The sequence below is a fragment of the Orbicella franksi genome, chromosome 15, assembly GCF_964199315.1.
Source record: "Orbicella franksi chromosome 15, jaOrbFran1.1, whole genome shotgun sequence".
Lineage (NCBI taxonomy): Eukaryota > Metazoa > Cnidaria > Anthozoa > Scleractinia > Merulinidae > Orbicella > Orbicella franksi.
In genome coordinates, this window is record NC_138159.1 from 18,114,235 (window position 1) to 18,126,715 (window position 12,481).

The 12,481-nt window shown below is 38.0% G+C and overlaps 1 protein-coding gene across 1 annotated transcript; it reads right to left on the bottom strand.

The window, feature by feature from the left end:
- Positions 1 to 630: 630 nt before the first annotated feature.
- Positions 631 to 12,411, bottom strand: LOC145469498 (lupus La protein-like). The gene is made up of 14 exons (XM_081453239.1): positions 12,192 to 12,411; positions 11,057 to 11,126; positions 9,535 to 9,575; positions 9,254 to 9,319; positions 8,096 to 8,197; positions 6,639 to 6,701; positions 5,929 to 6,074; positions 5,086 to 5,157; positions 4,942 to 4,987; positions 4,364 to 4,441; positions 3,528 to 3,587; positions 2,384 to 2,501; positions 2,154 to 2,219; positions 631 to 1,075 (listed from the first exon to the last, which is right to left on the bottom strand). The coding sequence occupies exons 1-14, from the start codon at positions 12,267 to 12,269 to the stop codon at positions 888 to 890; spliced, it is 1,194 nt and encodes a 397-aa protein (XP_081309365.1). The 5' UTR covers positions 12,270 to 12,411; the 3' UTR covers positions 631 to 887.
- Between the last annotated feature and the right edge of the window lie 70 nt (positions 12,412 to 12,481).

Here is a 12,481-nt window from a genome sequence, read left to right on the forward strand (position 1 = left end):
GAACTTCCACATGCAACGATAAATTGCAGAGTAAAATGGATAGAGCAAAGCTACCTTGTCTTCTATATTTGTATGCTACTGTATACAACTTAAAACATCAAATGTAATAGCTGTCGTCTAAAATTGTCAGTTTTCAGGGTCACTTTTGTGGCAAATTGGCAAAGCGCCAAGTTACACAGTTAAATTAAAAGAAAGGAATGAATTAAATCAGAAATCACCAGAGATCTATAAAAGGAAACGAAAGATAAACATTGAAAATTTGAGAGTGCGAGATAAACTCGCTATTTTTAAGTACTTGCGAGTCTAGAAGGGTATACACAAGGAGGTGCAAGGAGTTTCTATTTCAATGATCGCATATTTTTCCTGTTTAAAAAGTATGAAAAATCACTACGTTGCTACACTTTCCCCTTACGTCTGACAGCTGTTCGGCTCTTTCCTACGCGTTCTTTTAACCTTCAGCTGTGCAGAAGAGTTCAAAGGGATCCGATGGAACTGATCTCGTTAAAGAAACAAACTGTACCCAGTCTCAGCTCACAATGGACTGCGAGGATTTCACCCTCGCCAACATAAGTCGTCAGGGAAGCAACGCATGCAAAAGGAAACGGTGCTAAGTCAGCCATTTTGGACGGATTTTTACGTCTCTCTTTCTCACTCTACATTTTATTGAACTTTGCAATCAGTTCCAAACTGAAACTTAAATTTTATAAATAGCTACATTATTTACTTCTCCCGTGATCTTCCACGACGAAACACACAGACTCAACAGAATAGGATTTGAAATAGGAGAAGTATTGTAAAAAAAAAAGAAAAATCAAGTTAATATAATGTAAAAATTAAAGCTAGAGTAACTAAAATCGCAGGCTATTATGTACACGTGGTGTATCGCATCACGAATCATCCTCCGCCTTCACTTTCTTTGCAGTGGGTTCTTCATCATCAAATCGCGTGTGTGTTGCTTTCGTTTCGTCCTCGTTTCCCTCGCTTTGTTTTTTCGTCTGTGGTCTGTCGAAGTTTCGTCGTTTTCGACCTCCTCCGCGACCCCATCTACCCCCTTGTTCACCTTTGAAATACTTCCCTGCAAAACATAACGAAACAAAAAGTTTCGCTCTTAAAATTGATTCACTACAAGAGACTTCTGTGCGCCCTGTTTTGAAGGGCGATACGTTGCGGAAAGCGTAAACAGCATCGTGAAGAATCTAACAAAAATTGTCCTTCACAGCTGTTATTAAGATCGTCAAGCAACGCTTCATCCCAGCATGGTTTTGTACATGTATGTCAAGGCAAAGTCAAAAGAAATCTGTGAAGAAAAATCTTTTCCTTCTTTATCAGAAAAATGCTAACGTCGTTCGAGATTCAAGGCTAATTGTCTCAGAAAAATGCGTGTCTACCCCCAGTTTTCTTTGTGGATTCCAATAGCCCTTGCTAAGATCTACTTTTTCTATATTGTCCTAATCTGGTGAGAGACTTGTGTATTTAGAAGGCACAACAAAAATGGAAAACGCCGAGTTTTCATTAGTTATGACTGACGAAATACAACAATTATCTTAAAACCGTGGGTTCCTGCAGACAAAAGTGGGTTTTGCACATTTAATTAGGAAATAGCCCGAAGAAAATACGCGCGCTGACTGGTTAAAAATCGTGTTTCTATTAAACAATTAGATTATGAGTTCGAGATTTCTATCGCGTGAGTTGACGAAGGCGCAGCCCGAGTCAACTATCACGCATAGAAATCGAGAGCGAATAATCTAATTGTTTTAGTATAAATCGACTAGTCGTCCAAAACTTTATTTAAATCCTCTTGACAGACACTTCGAAAATACCAAGAAGCGGCCGTCATTTTGTTAACAAGGGCACACTGCTACGCTACTCACTATCTATCACAGATATATGAGTAGCGCAGCCAATCAGAGCACGGCATTCGTGATAGAACGCTAGTAGATTTATACTAAAACTCGATAGAAACACCGTTCATGTTTCAAATTTCTTAAATATCATTTATGGCTGACTAAAACCACTACTTGAGACATTTTTTCTGCGTTCTTTTAAGCGAGCAAGATTCACAGCTTCGCTTTAAAACAGGTCATGTTGATGGACCAATCACGGTATAGGAGTTCCTTAATTTCATAGCATTATAACAAGGGATCTGGAGTTACCTTTCTTTTGTCTTCCTTTGTCTTGCTGTTGTTTGGATTTAACCCAATAATCATTTTCCTCATCACCTTTAAAATAAATAAATGTACGCAAATAAACGAACAAATGAAGGAATGACTGAAAGAAAAAATATTACAGCAATTTGTCACTAACAGGTTTATCTGTCTCCAAATAGGAGGATCCTTTAAGGGACGGGAGGGTGAGTTAGAGTCAATAAATCGTGGTTACGTACCCTCTAGGACCCGGAGAGTTGATTCGACTTCTCTGATGAGTACTTTACCGTCGTTAGCTTCCTTCAAAGCATCCACAGCTCGCTGGGCTCCTCCTTCAGCGGAAAAGCGAACGAAACCCTACAAGGAAAGAGACCGAACATATAGGTAAAAAGGTAAAGTCTGCGTCAGGCCAGTAGCCCGTGCAGCCGGAGCTTATCCCGGTTTCCGTAGCATGAGGCGATTAGGAGTATTTATACTCTTCCTTGGATGGGATGCTAGTCCATCGCAGGGTTACCCCCAACATTAAATTCGGCAGTACCCATTTACAAACCTGGGCGGAGAGAGGCATTTTGAAAGTTAAGTGTCTTGCCCAAGAATACATGGTAATGACCTTGGCCAGGGTTCGAACCAGAAACGCTTGATCCAGCGAGTTCAGCACGCTAACCATTAAGTCTGCCATAAATTAAGGACTTCTATAATGTTGTTTTTGAATCGCATTTTCTATTTAATGGTCGGCGCTCAAGGTTTTTTATCCACTTACAACTATGAAAGCTCACAGAACGTAAAAGCGAGCAGTTTAACTGTTGTAGCATAGCAGAGATGTTAACCTTTAAACACAAAACATCGCCGATTCAACTAATTTAAACGAAACATATCAAACACTAAAGACAGTATTTTACCACATTTCTTAACACCGAAGAGAGAGTTGAAAATACCACGCGAACTAAAATACCACGCTGTTTGGACATGCGATAAGACGCTGTGCCGAGTGTTTGATATATCTTCTCAATCAAAAGAAAGACTACGGAGAAAACAAGGAAAATACCCGTAAAAATCTATGGTAATTACGATCAGATATCCAAACACTGGGTGTCTTCACCATGTCCGTGGTTTTCAAAACCAATATTCAAAAAACAGTTTTAAACATGGGAAAAACAAAAAATATGCTTAGAAAATAACTAAAAACGCTTAAATAAAAACTACCAAAATGTAGATAAAAGATGGGGCCATCCACAAAACAAATACGAACGGGCATTTACAGTTGTTAAATGAGAATTGAGAAGTAAGTTCTCCTGTAACGTCTGTTGAACTTTTCGTTAGTATCCTTTTAATATTGACGTTTGCATTTATTTAACCTCGCAGTCGATCAGAATTCGTACAAACCTCATTATCTCCTCTATTGAAATCAACCCAGGCGACTTCTTCCTTCTCACCAAACAGACTCTGTTGGTAGATACAAATGAAATCATAACATTGCCAGCCAAGGCAATACATGTAACTAGAAAACAAGCAAACACAACTACTTTACGTCCATCTTAAACAAAAACCACAATCAGTTTCATGCACGCTTGTAAAAACAAAAACTGGATTGTCTTGAGGAGGAATCGACGAGGATTAATGTTTTTCTCCAAAATCCACAAAGCCAAGCCAAAACCATCACATTCCTTTTAAAAAGTAAGCTACTTTTTGAAATTCTTGGCATTTTCAATTCCTAAGTCGGGGGTTAGTAGTAAAATTAACTTGAGAAGGATTGCCGTAGGAGTAAGGCCCATATGAGGAATTGCAGTAACTCTCGTACCCCTCTTCCTCTCCAGGGCAGGAAAAAACCCAGGTCCGATTGCCCGGGGCAAGTAAATTTTGCTCTTGGGTAAGTGAAAATAGGAGTTCAGTAGCACGATGGGCACGTGAAATTAGCCTCAGTAGTCTAGTGAGTCTGAATGAAAATGTCAGCTTGATAAATGATAATTTCCAGGCAGAAGCTATTTCAAAACCTGCAAGATTAGTTAACCACTGAGTTGAATCCAAGCATACTCTGTTCGCATTTGTCCTCTGATTGCCGCCATGTCGGCAAGTAATATGTAAGTGGGGGCAAGTGAAAACTGAAATTTACTGGCCCACTGGCCAAGTGGCCTTCAATGTTTTTTCCTGTCCTGCTCTCTTGATATCAGCCATCACTAATGCTTACATGTATAACTGATTTAAAGAAAACAAAACGTTACCCTGATGTCTTCGCGAGATGTCTGTTCTCCTACATTTTTGAAATGAAGAACGCATCCATGATCGTACTTGAAAGGTTCCTGCAAAATACAGTGTATGGAAAATTGCACATTAATTGTAAAGGAGTCTTCATAACAATAGCAAACATTTTTTCCTCCCATGTAGAGGAGAAAGTGCATTTACATTGTACAACATTGTACTTAACTTTTAAGTCTGTGGATGAAACCCTAATGTATGACCATTCAAATGAAAGCAAATGAGCAGTACTTTCATGTGGCACTGTTTATTATCATGTACAAGGTGGGTTTTTTAGAACTTTTAAGCCTGCGGATGAAACCCTATTGTGTGACCATTCAAACGAAAGCTATTGAGCAGTATTTTCATGTAGTACTGTTTATAATGCTGTACAAGGTGGTTTTAACTTTTAAGTCTGTAGATGAAACCCCAGTGTGTGACCATTCAAATGAAAGCTATTGAGCAGTACTTTCATGTGGTACTGTACAAAGTGGATCTAACATCTTAGTTTCTGGATAGCGTATACAAAGGTGTTGTTATTCACACTTGGGAGTATGTCCTGCACCTCTTTTTCTGCTTCCTTGTCTTTTCCTTCTTTTGATTCTTTCTCTCTAAAATGATAAAATACAAAGTATTTACATTATTAAGGTCTCAAATGCCTGGCACATCACCTTGTTATTCAAAAAAGCACTGTTAAATTCATGCTTACTTTTTCTTCTCTTTATTTGCCTCTTCTTTATGCTGTGCTTTTTCTTTTCCCTTGTTCTTGAAATATTCATCCCTGCAGCAGAATAATCAAGTCACGAGGAAATTTGAGAATAACTACCATCGTGTACACTGCCAGAATCACATACAAATTTCCAATGCAAACAACAATGGATGCAGAATTTTTAGATGACATGGCCAACTGCTGTGACATCAGTGATGCAGAAAGTCAATTCATACATGTACATGTATATTTCAGGGCCATGCCAGAAGAATATCGACCTGTGGTCTTGACAGTACAGACTGAGTGCAGCAAGTTCCATACAAAAAAGACTGAGGGACTTTCGCATGATCTTACAATGTAGAAAGATGTAAGTTACAGTACCTATATTAAGAACTGTCAGTGCTTTCTTTTGGCAGTATATGCACTACAGAGTACTTGTTAAGCACACTTAGATGTAGGTCACGTCCACACTAAACCAGAGAACTTTGAAAAAGTAGCTGTATTTCCACACTAATCCATCATGAAAACAGAGCTTTTCAAAAACACTCTTCAAACTGGTGGAACTTTAAGACGCTGGTTTTATGTTTTAGCTTGGATGGAAAACATTCTGAAAATGAAGCTTTGTGATAATGTTAAAGTTGATAATCTTGAGATTTCCCTGCCTGAGTCTTCTTCAAACACAAATCCAAAATGACCAGTGATTGCTGCATTTTCGAATCTCTTCAAAGAAGTGTGGACAGAAAACATTAATTTTGAGGCTTTTTCAGTGTGAAAAACATAGTGTGGACAGGGCCTCAGATGATACATGTAGTAAAGAATTGTTCGGTGTTGTCGATAACTTACTTTGTCATTTTAATAAGATCTTCTTCATTGTACTTTAGAGACTCCCGGTCCACAACGGCTTTTGCTTCATCCACTGATGCAAATTCCACAAATACAGATCCTTTGAATATACGTTCCACGTCTTTTCTCATGATGATGGTAGTCACCTGTAAGTGTGAAAGGTACAACAAATAACACTTCAAGTAACAAGGCCAACACTTGTGTCACTGATGAATACATTTAAGAAAAGCTTTTCAAACTTGTTGAGTAACAACATTTTGACATCATCTCCGTTACAGTACAGACACAAAGCAACATGGATTCTATCTGTTAATTAGCATTATTTCTACTATCCTTTGGATGGAATGCTATACATGTACATGTATCCATGTATAGACCACTGCTGGATTACCCCCCCTTCACCCCCCACCCCTTTTAAATTTGCTGGTACCCATTTATACAAGTCATGTGGGTGAAGAGAGGCCCCTTGAGAGTAACGTTTCTTCCTCCAGATCCCTACACAATGACCCCAAGGCTCAAACCAAGAGCACTTGATCCTGGGAGTCCAGCACTCCAAAGTCCTAGCCATAAGGCGCCCTGCCTCCCTTATGATAAAGAAAGTTCAGTTATTGCAATATCCACTTGACACTTTGTATACCTGTACATGCCGAGTGAAACATGACTGATTAAATTGTGACACTACAGTGTACATGTATATGTACAGTCTGTACCTTTCCTTTATCAGCAAAGAATTCCTCCAGTTGATCAAGGCTTGTATCTTTTGGAAATCCTTTCTGTATTCAAATAAAAAAATGTCAGTTAACCTACAGTGTTCAAAGTAAAGCCTTACACGCCACATAGCATGAAGAAGAGGAATGAAGAGAAGCTAAAACTAAGTAAAACACTAACAATGTACAAAATGTACAGGTGACATTAACATTGATTTGACTGTAAACCAAAAAACGTCCTCATCTCTTTAGTCACAATGGAATCAATTACTGGTGGTGAATAGTACTTGAAGAATTCTTTCTGAAGTCTCTGAAACCTGATCTAATTTCAAATTCTTGCAATCCTTTGTGATGAGTCACCAAGTCTTGATTTCCAGTGTTACTTTCTGTCTCAAAGTCTTAGCGAGTGTCTCAGTCTTGGATTTTTAAACCAGGTCTCAGCTGCCGCTTTCACCAGTCAGCTGCCCTAGTACTGCTTCAATTTCGTCCAATAATTAACAACATGGCAGAACAAAATACATTAATTTTGTGTTTTCACTTTTGTGTCATTGTATTAACAGTACTACTACCAAATTCAACTGACAGAGAAAACAACAACAACAACAAAAACAGTGTTGACTGGTATATCTGGATAAATGCACTATCTGGGTAATGTTTTCAGGCTATAGCTAGCTACAGCTGTATCACAACCATCCTTTTTTTCCATACAAGTTTCACACTGTAGTTATAAGATTCAAAGTAAGCTCATTAACATTTTCATTCTTAGGTCTTAACAGTTTAGTTACAATGTAATTTGACAAATAACTTATTTTATAAATATTACTGCACCTTTCAATAAATAAGTGTTCTGAAGTTCAAACCTGACTAACAGTTGCTTTGTTTGGCTGCCATCAATTATTATTATGATGACAAACAATGAAACGGATCAAAATCTACATTTACATGTAGCAAACAAAACCTACAGACATGAACTCTTAATTTAACTTGTTGAAGTACTGTAAACTACTGTTTCCTGCGAGGGCTTTTGAGATGAAGGGTTAAATGGCAAACGTTCCTTAAAAAACCATGGATTTGGTGAAATTTGTGTTGAATTTCACCGGTCTTGTAGTCTTGTTGTTTTAGCAGATATGTGCATCTTGCCGTCTTGATTTTTTGACAAAGCTGTCTCACAGTCTCACTTTTTGGAAGGCTAGGAAGGTCTTACTGAAGTATTATTTTATTTCTTTGTTTTTCTTGTATAAATGATGTCTGAACATCTTGAGCTCGCATTTAAAACACTTGGCAGTCTCGCAATTGCACTTGAAGTAGTCAAAATGTCTTGGGCTTGCAAAAGAAAAAAGTCTCACATTTTAACATTCACAACCCCTAGATGACTGATGACAGCGAAACATGAAACTGTTCATTAAGCAGAGTTCGCATGTTAAAGAAAGGTGCAGTACATTTACACGTAACAAACATACACAATAAATAGTTCTGCTTTTAGCCTCTTGTCTTGCTTCCATAGAGTCTTTTGGCAGAGGCTTCGTTGTCATTCTTCTAACTTTTTTGTTGTCTTCACTGACCTGGAATATATATTATATTTTTCAATAAGCTCAAAATTTACCCTTTCCACATCGCTAATCCTAGCAATATAGAGGAAATACATCACAGAGTATGGAGCTAGTAAATGGCCTGGCTCACCAAGAATCGCACCATAGCTTGCTAATCAGGGCGGATGCCCACATGTAGTATCTGAAAGATCATGGGTTCAAACACCCCCTTCCCCCACCCACCCTTTTGCAACTCAGAATTTTTCTTGTTTAAATGAAGCCATCACAGGACAGTGGTCAATCTGTTATGTGGGGGGTACCAGGAAGAGTTCCAGCGGCAATGCCACGTGCTTTGCTTGCAGTGCTTTGTTCACTTGCTTGTTTGGATTTCCCTCCCTCCCTCCCCTTTAGATACTAAGTAAACATATATCTTCTATACACTGTTTCTTCACAAAGCTATGTTGACAGGTGCCTGGCAGTGGGCTGTGTCTGGGTTGCCATGGTGACATTCTTGCTGCAGAGGAGATTACTGTTCTCCTCTTCTGCTACCTTTAAGGAACCTACCCTCCAATGTATCAGTTGGCTTAAGAGTTTAATTTGCCCTGTGTGTATAACGTAATGAATAATTATATATCTCCGGCATAGTGTGGCCTCAGTGGCCTCAGTTTAGGGCAACTCATGATAGTAGATAATATTCTAAAGGTGTTACCTTTAAAGGACAGTGTCGGTATATATACTGAATAGAGATTCACAGAAGATTGTTCACAAAATTGCATGAAATTTTTGGGAACAGCGAATTATCATTTGAAAAATCGCAGTGAATTTTTGGGAACAGCAAATCATTGCTTAAAAATTTGCAGCGGATTATTGAGCACAGCAAATTATTGTTCAAAAATTCACATGGACTGGCACAATAGGCATCACCAGAAAGGGGGAAATTTTTGTTGAAATATCATTTCCTGTAAAACTTCTTTAAAAAGCCCCAAAAAGCCAGGAATTTTATCAAAATTTGCTTGCATTGTTTTTGCACAATTATACACAATGTACTGTAAATTACAAGAGAAATAACTGCTACAAACAAAATTTTACCTCAACTAGTCCAGAATCTGACTTTCTTAAAGCTTTAGCAATGACATCTGCATCTTCTGATAAGGCCTGAAAAAGAGGTTTTTATTAACCATTAAGTATTTTCACAGAAAATATAATGTTGAGAAAAATAAATAATTAATTACCTTTTGTAGCTTCAGACACCAAGTGTTAATAGCCAAAGGCTAGTGGGGTTGAGTAATGAAATTTAGACCATTTAACACTTCTTATCTACATGTACATTTGCAAATTTTAAATGTATAAGTAAATCAAAAATCTCTCACCTTGAGTCTGTTAAAAGTTCCCAGGCACTCTAAGGTGACCCCTAGTGGCCATTATATGAAGTCAAGAAATTTAATATCAAACCTATATTTTTCAAGACATCCCGAAAATTGGGAACACGAAAGTGTCTATTTTAAATGTCAATATGCTTAGTCTCATGGTATTTGGGGCTGGTGCTCTGCACTGTCACTGGAGTTTACTTGCTTCCCTTTTTCAAACTGCAGCATGATGTGATTAAGAGTACTGCTGTGATACATGTAATCAAAGCCAATTTTGATATCTTAAAATTCTAGCTTTGCTCTGAGGCTTAGGGAAATGAAACAAATTCGAAGAACTAAATTATTTATCCCTCAACCTTGAAAGGAATTCTTTCGTTTTTTCCCCCTAGGCCTTGGAGCAAAGTAGTAATTTTAATATTGTTAGCGAATGGGACTTTGGGCCCGATGCCCAACGAGTTTGCCAAGCAGAAAGGGATGAGTCCCTCGGCCGGGACAAAACGAGCTGTGTAAGACTAGCCACGAACAATGTATTATTACAAGTAACTGTCAACTTTACTATCAATTTTCACTCGCGAATTTGTGCGGTCGGGAATCCTTATGCGATATAAGGTGAGATTGCTGTCATCATTTTCTTAGCTAATGGGACTTTGGGTACGATGCCCAACAAGTTTGCCAAGCAGAAAGGTCTCTGATGAGTCCCTTGGCTGGGACGAAACGAGCTGCGTAATGAACAATGTAATTTATCACTTGTCAAGTAACTGTCAACTATATTGAAATCAGTCTATTAAACTGCAAAGACTTGATTTACATCAAGTGTGAGAGGAGTATTACTTCTTTTAAGAACTCAAAGGGGATGGTTATTGGAGACAGGATGCTAGATAATTTCTTTTCTGACTTTTACATCCAACACGCTAATACTCAAAAAAAGAATTAGGTAGGCTTCAATCACATACATAGGGGTGCATACTGGTACTGGGGCACTAGTTGGGATGGAGGTGCTTGTTAACAAAGTCATGTTCAACGAGGGGTTCTTATTAGGAAGGGACACTTACATGTATAAAGCTAATGAAAATATGACTGGATTAATGAAAACAGTGTCAATGAAAACGCACTCTTTTGTCAACCCATATGAGCCACACACTTGGTGCAAAATGTTTGACTAGGGAGAGATTTTCTGTAACGCTTATATTTTTCATAAAATCAGTCCAGACATACATTTCTCTGGAACACAACTGAATGAGCTTGAAAGACCAAGAATGAGCATCTTGAAGTTCTCTAGGTCTGTATAATGCATTTGGAGTCTGAACAGCGCATTTCCTCATCATTTCTAACAATCTATGCCAAAATATGGATTTATGAAAATGGTGATTAACGAATAATACATTCCTTTGCATCAAGTGACCTGTGCATTGTGATTTTACAAATCCTCCATGCAAGGCCTAAAAATCACCCCGAGTGATGTAGAACAATACAAAAAGGAAGATAAGAGAGAGAGGCATTATTAGGATTCAACAGTTCAGGATACATCCATCATCTTCATCTGCTTTCTGTCTTAGAAATCTGTCCCTAGGAAGATTCTTGTCACCAAAATAATACTGCAATGAGAAGATTCCAACAAAACTGACTAAGAAATAGTAGGATCAGCAGAGAATGAGGTCGATATATATTTTAAATTAATTTTTCTAATGAGAATCGAAACCAAATTTATCTATAACATTCAGGGTAGAAGTACAGTGTCTAGGTTAAAGGTGTGAGTTGTGAATGTGAACATGTGAAAAGTTTACGTGTATGTTGTGTCAAAAAAGGAAATTAGTCACATAAAAGAAAAATAAACCACAACCACACAGAAGTTTCTTAAGTTTGGCAATTAGTCTGAGGCTATGACAATAAAAAGGATTTTCATTTTTCGTTTTTTAATTTTAGGAAAACCATAACCCAGAGATGGACTTGCAATGCAATATTTCCTCTATCTCACTGGTGGGAAAGAACACTTCAACAGCAGTCTCCCAGAAAAGTGGCGAGGTCTGCAAGCTGTTGCATTTCAGATACAGACACACGCATTGAGTGATTCCAGAATAACGGTGTAAGGTAAAATTATTAGACAGTTCTAATAAACAGTAGGGTTGCGTCAGCAGACAAATGAAACACTCAGCATTTAATGTTTTCAACTCAAGGTTGATAAAGGCCAACTCATGTTGTATTTGTCGTAAGTTTGTGATGAAGATGTTTCGAGCGTTACCCATTTGTAAGAGCAAGGACTTGAACGTCACCTCGCTAACAACAGCACCTTTACAGTGTACAAATGACACCCCACTCCGGTCACCGTGGTCAATGCACTTTGTATTATATTTGGTCCTATTCTATACATAATTGCAGTTCGTGTGAGAGGAAAAACATGATAGAAACCGTAGGAATACTGTAGTTAAGTGTCAGGATATACTGTAAAGTTATGGAATCCGTTGATGCATGCAAAAAAGCTTTGTGAGAAGAATCAAATCAAAATGAAAGCTTGCGCACATGACTACATTTAGGACTTTCCATGCACAAGAGTTAAGCTTAAATACCGACTCGGACAATAACAGAATAGCCTGCAAATCTTATTTCTGATGGAGTAAACAAGATATAAAAGTCCCCGAACGTCGTGTAATTGTTTTACTTACTTCAATTTGCTTGATAATCTTCTTTTCCAAGTCTGTCGCAGCTTCCGTGTGTCCATTCGTCGCATCGTTTTCAGCCATTTTGCAGGAATTTGTAAAATTTTTTGAATAAAACTCGGTTCAAAACTTATGATAGCCTCAAAAGCAATTTGTTTGCGTATTAAAACCAGGTAAATAGAAACTAAAACGAAGAACTATTGACTGAAAAACTGCACGTGGAGTAGAATTGAACACTTTTCGGATTTCACCACATTTTATCATACACTTTGAAGCGACTAGCCGCTGACAAGTTA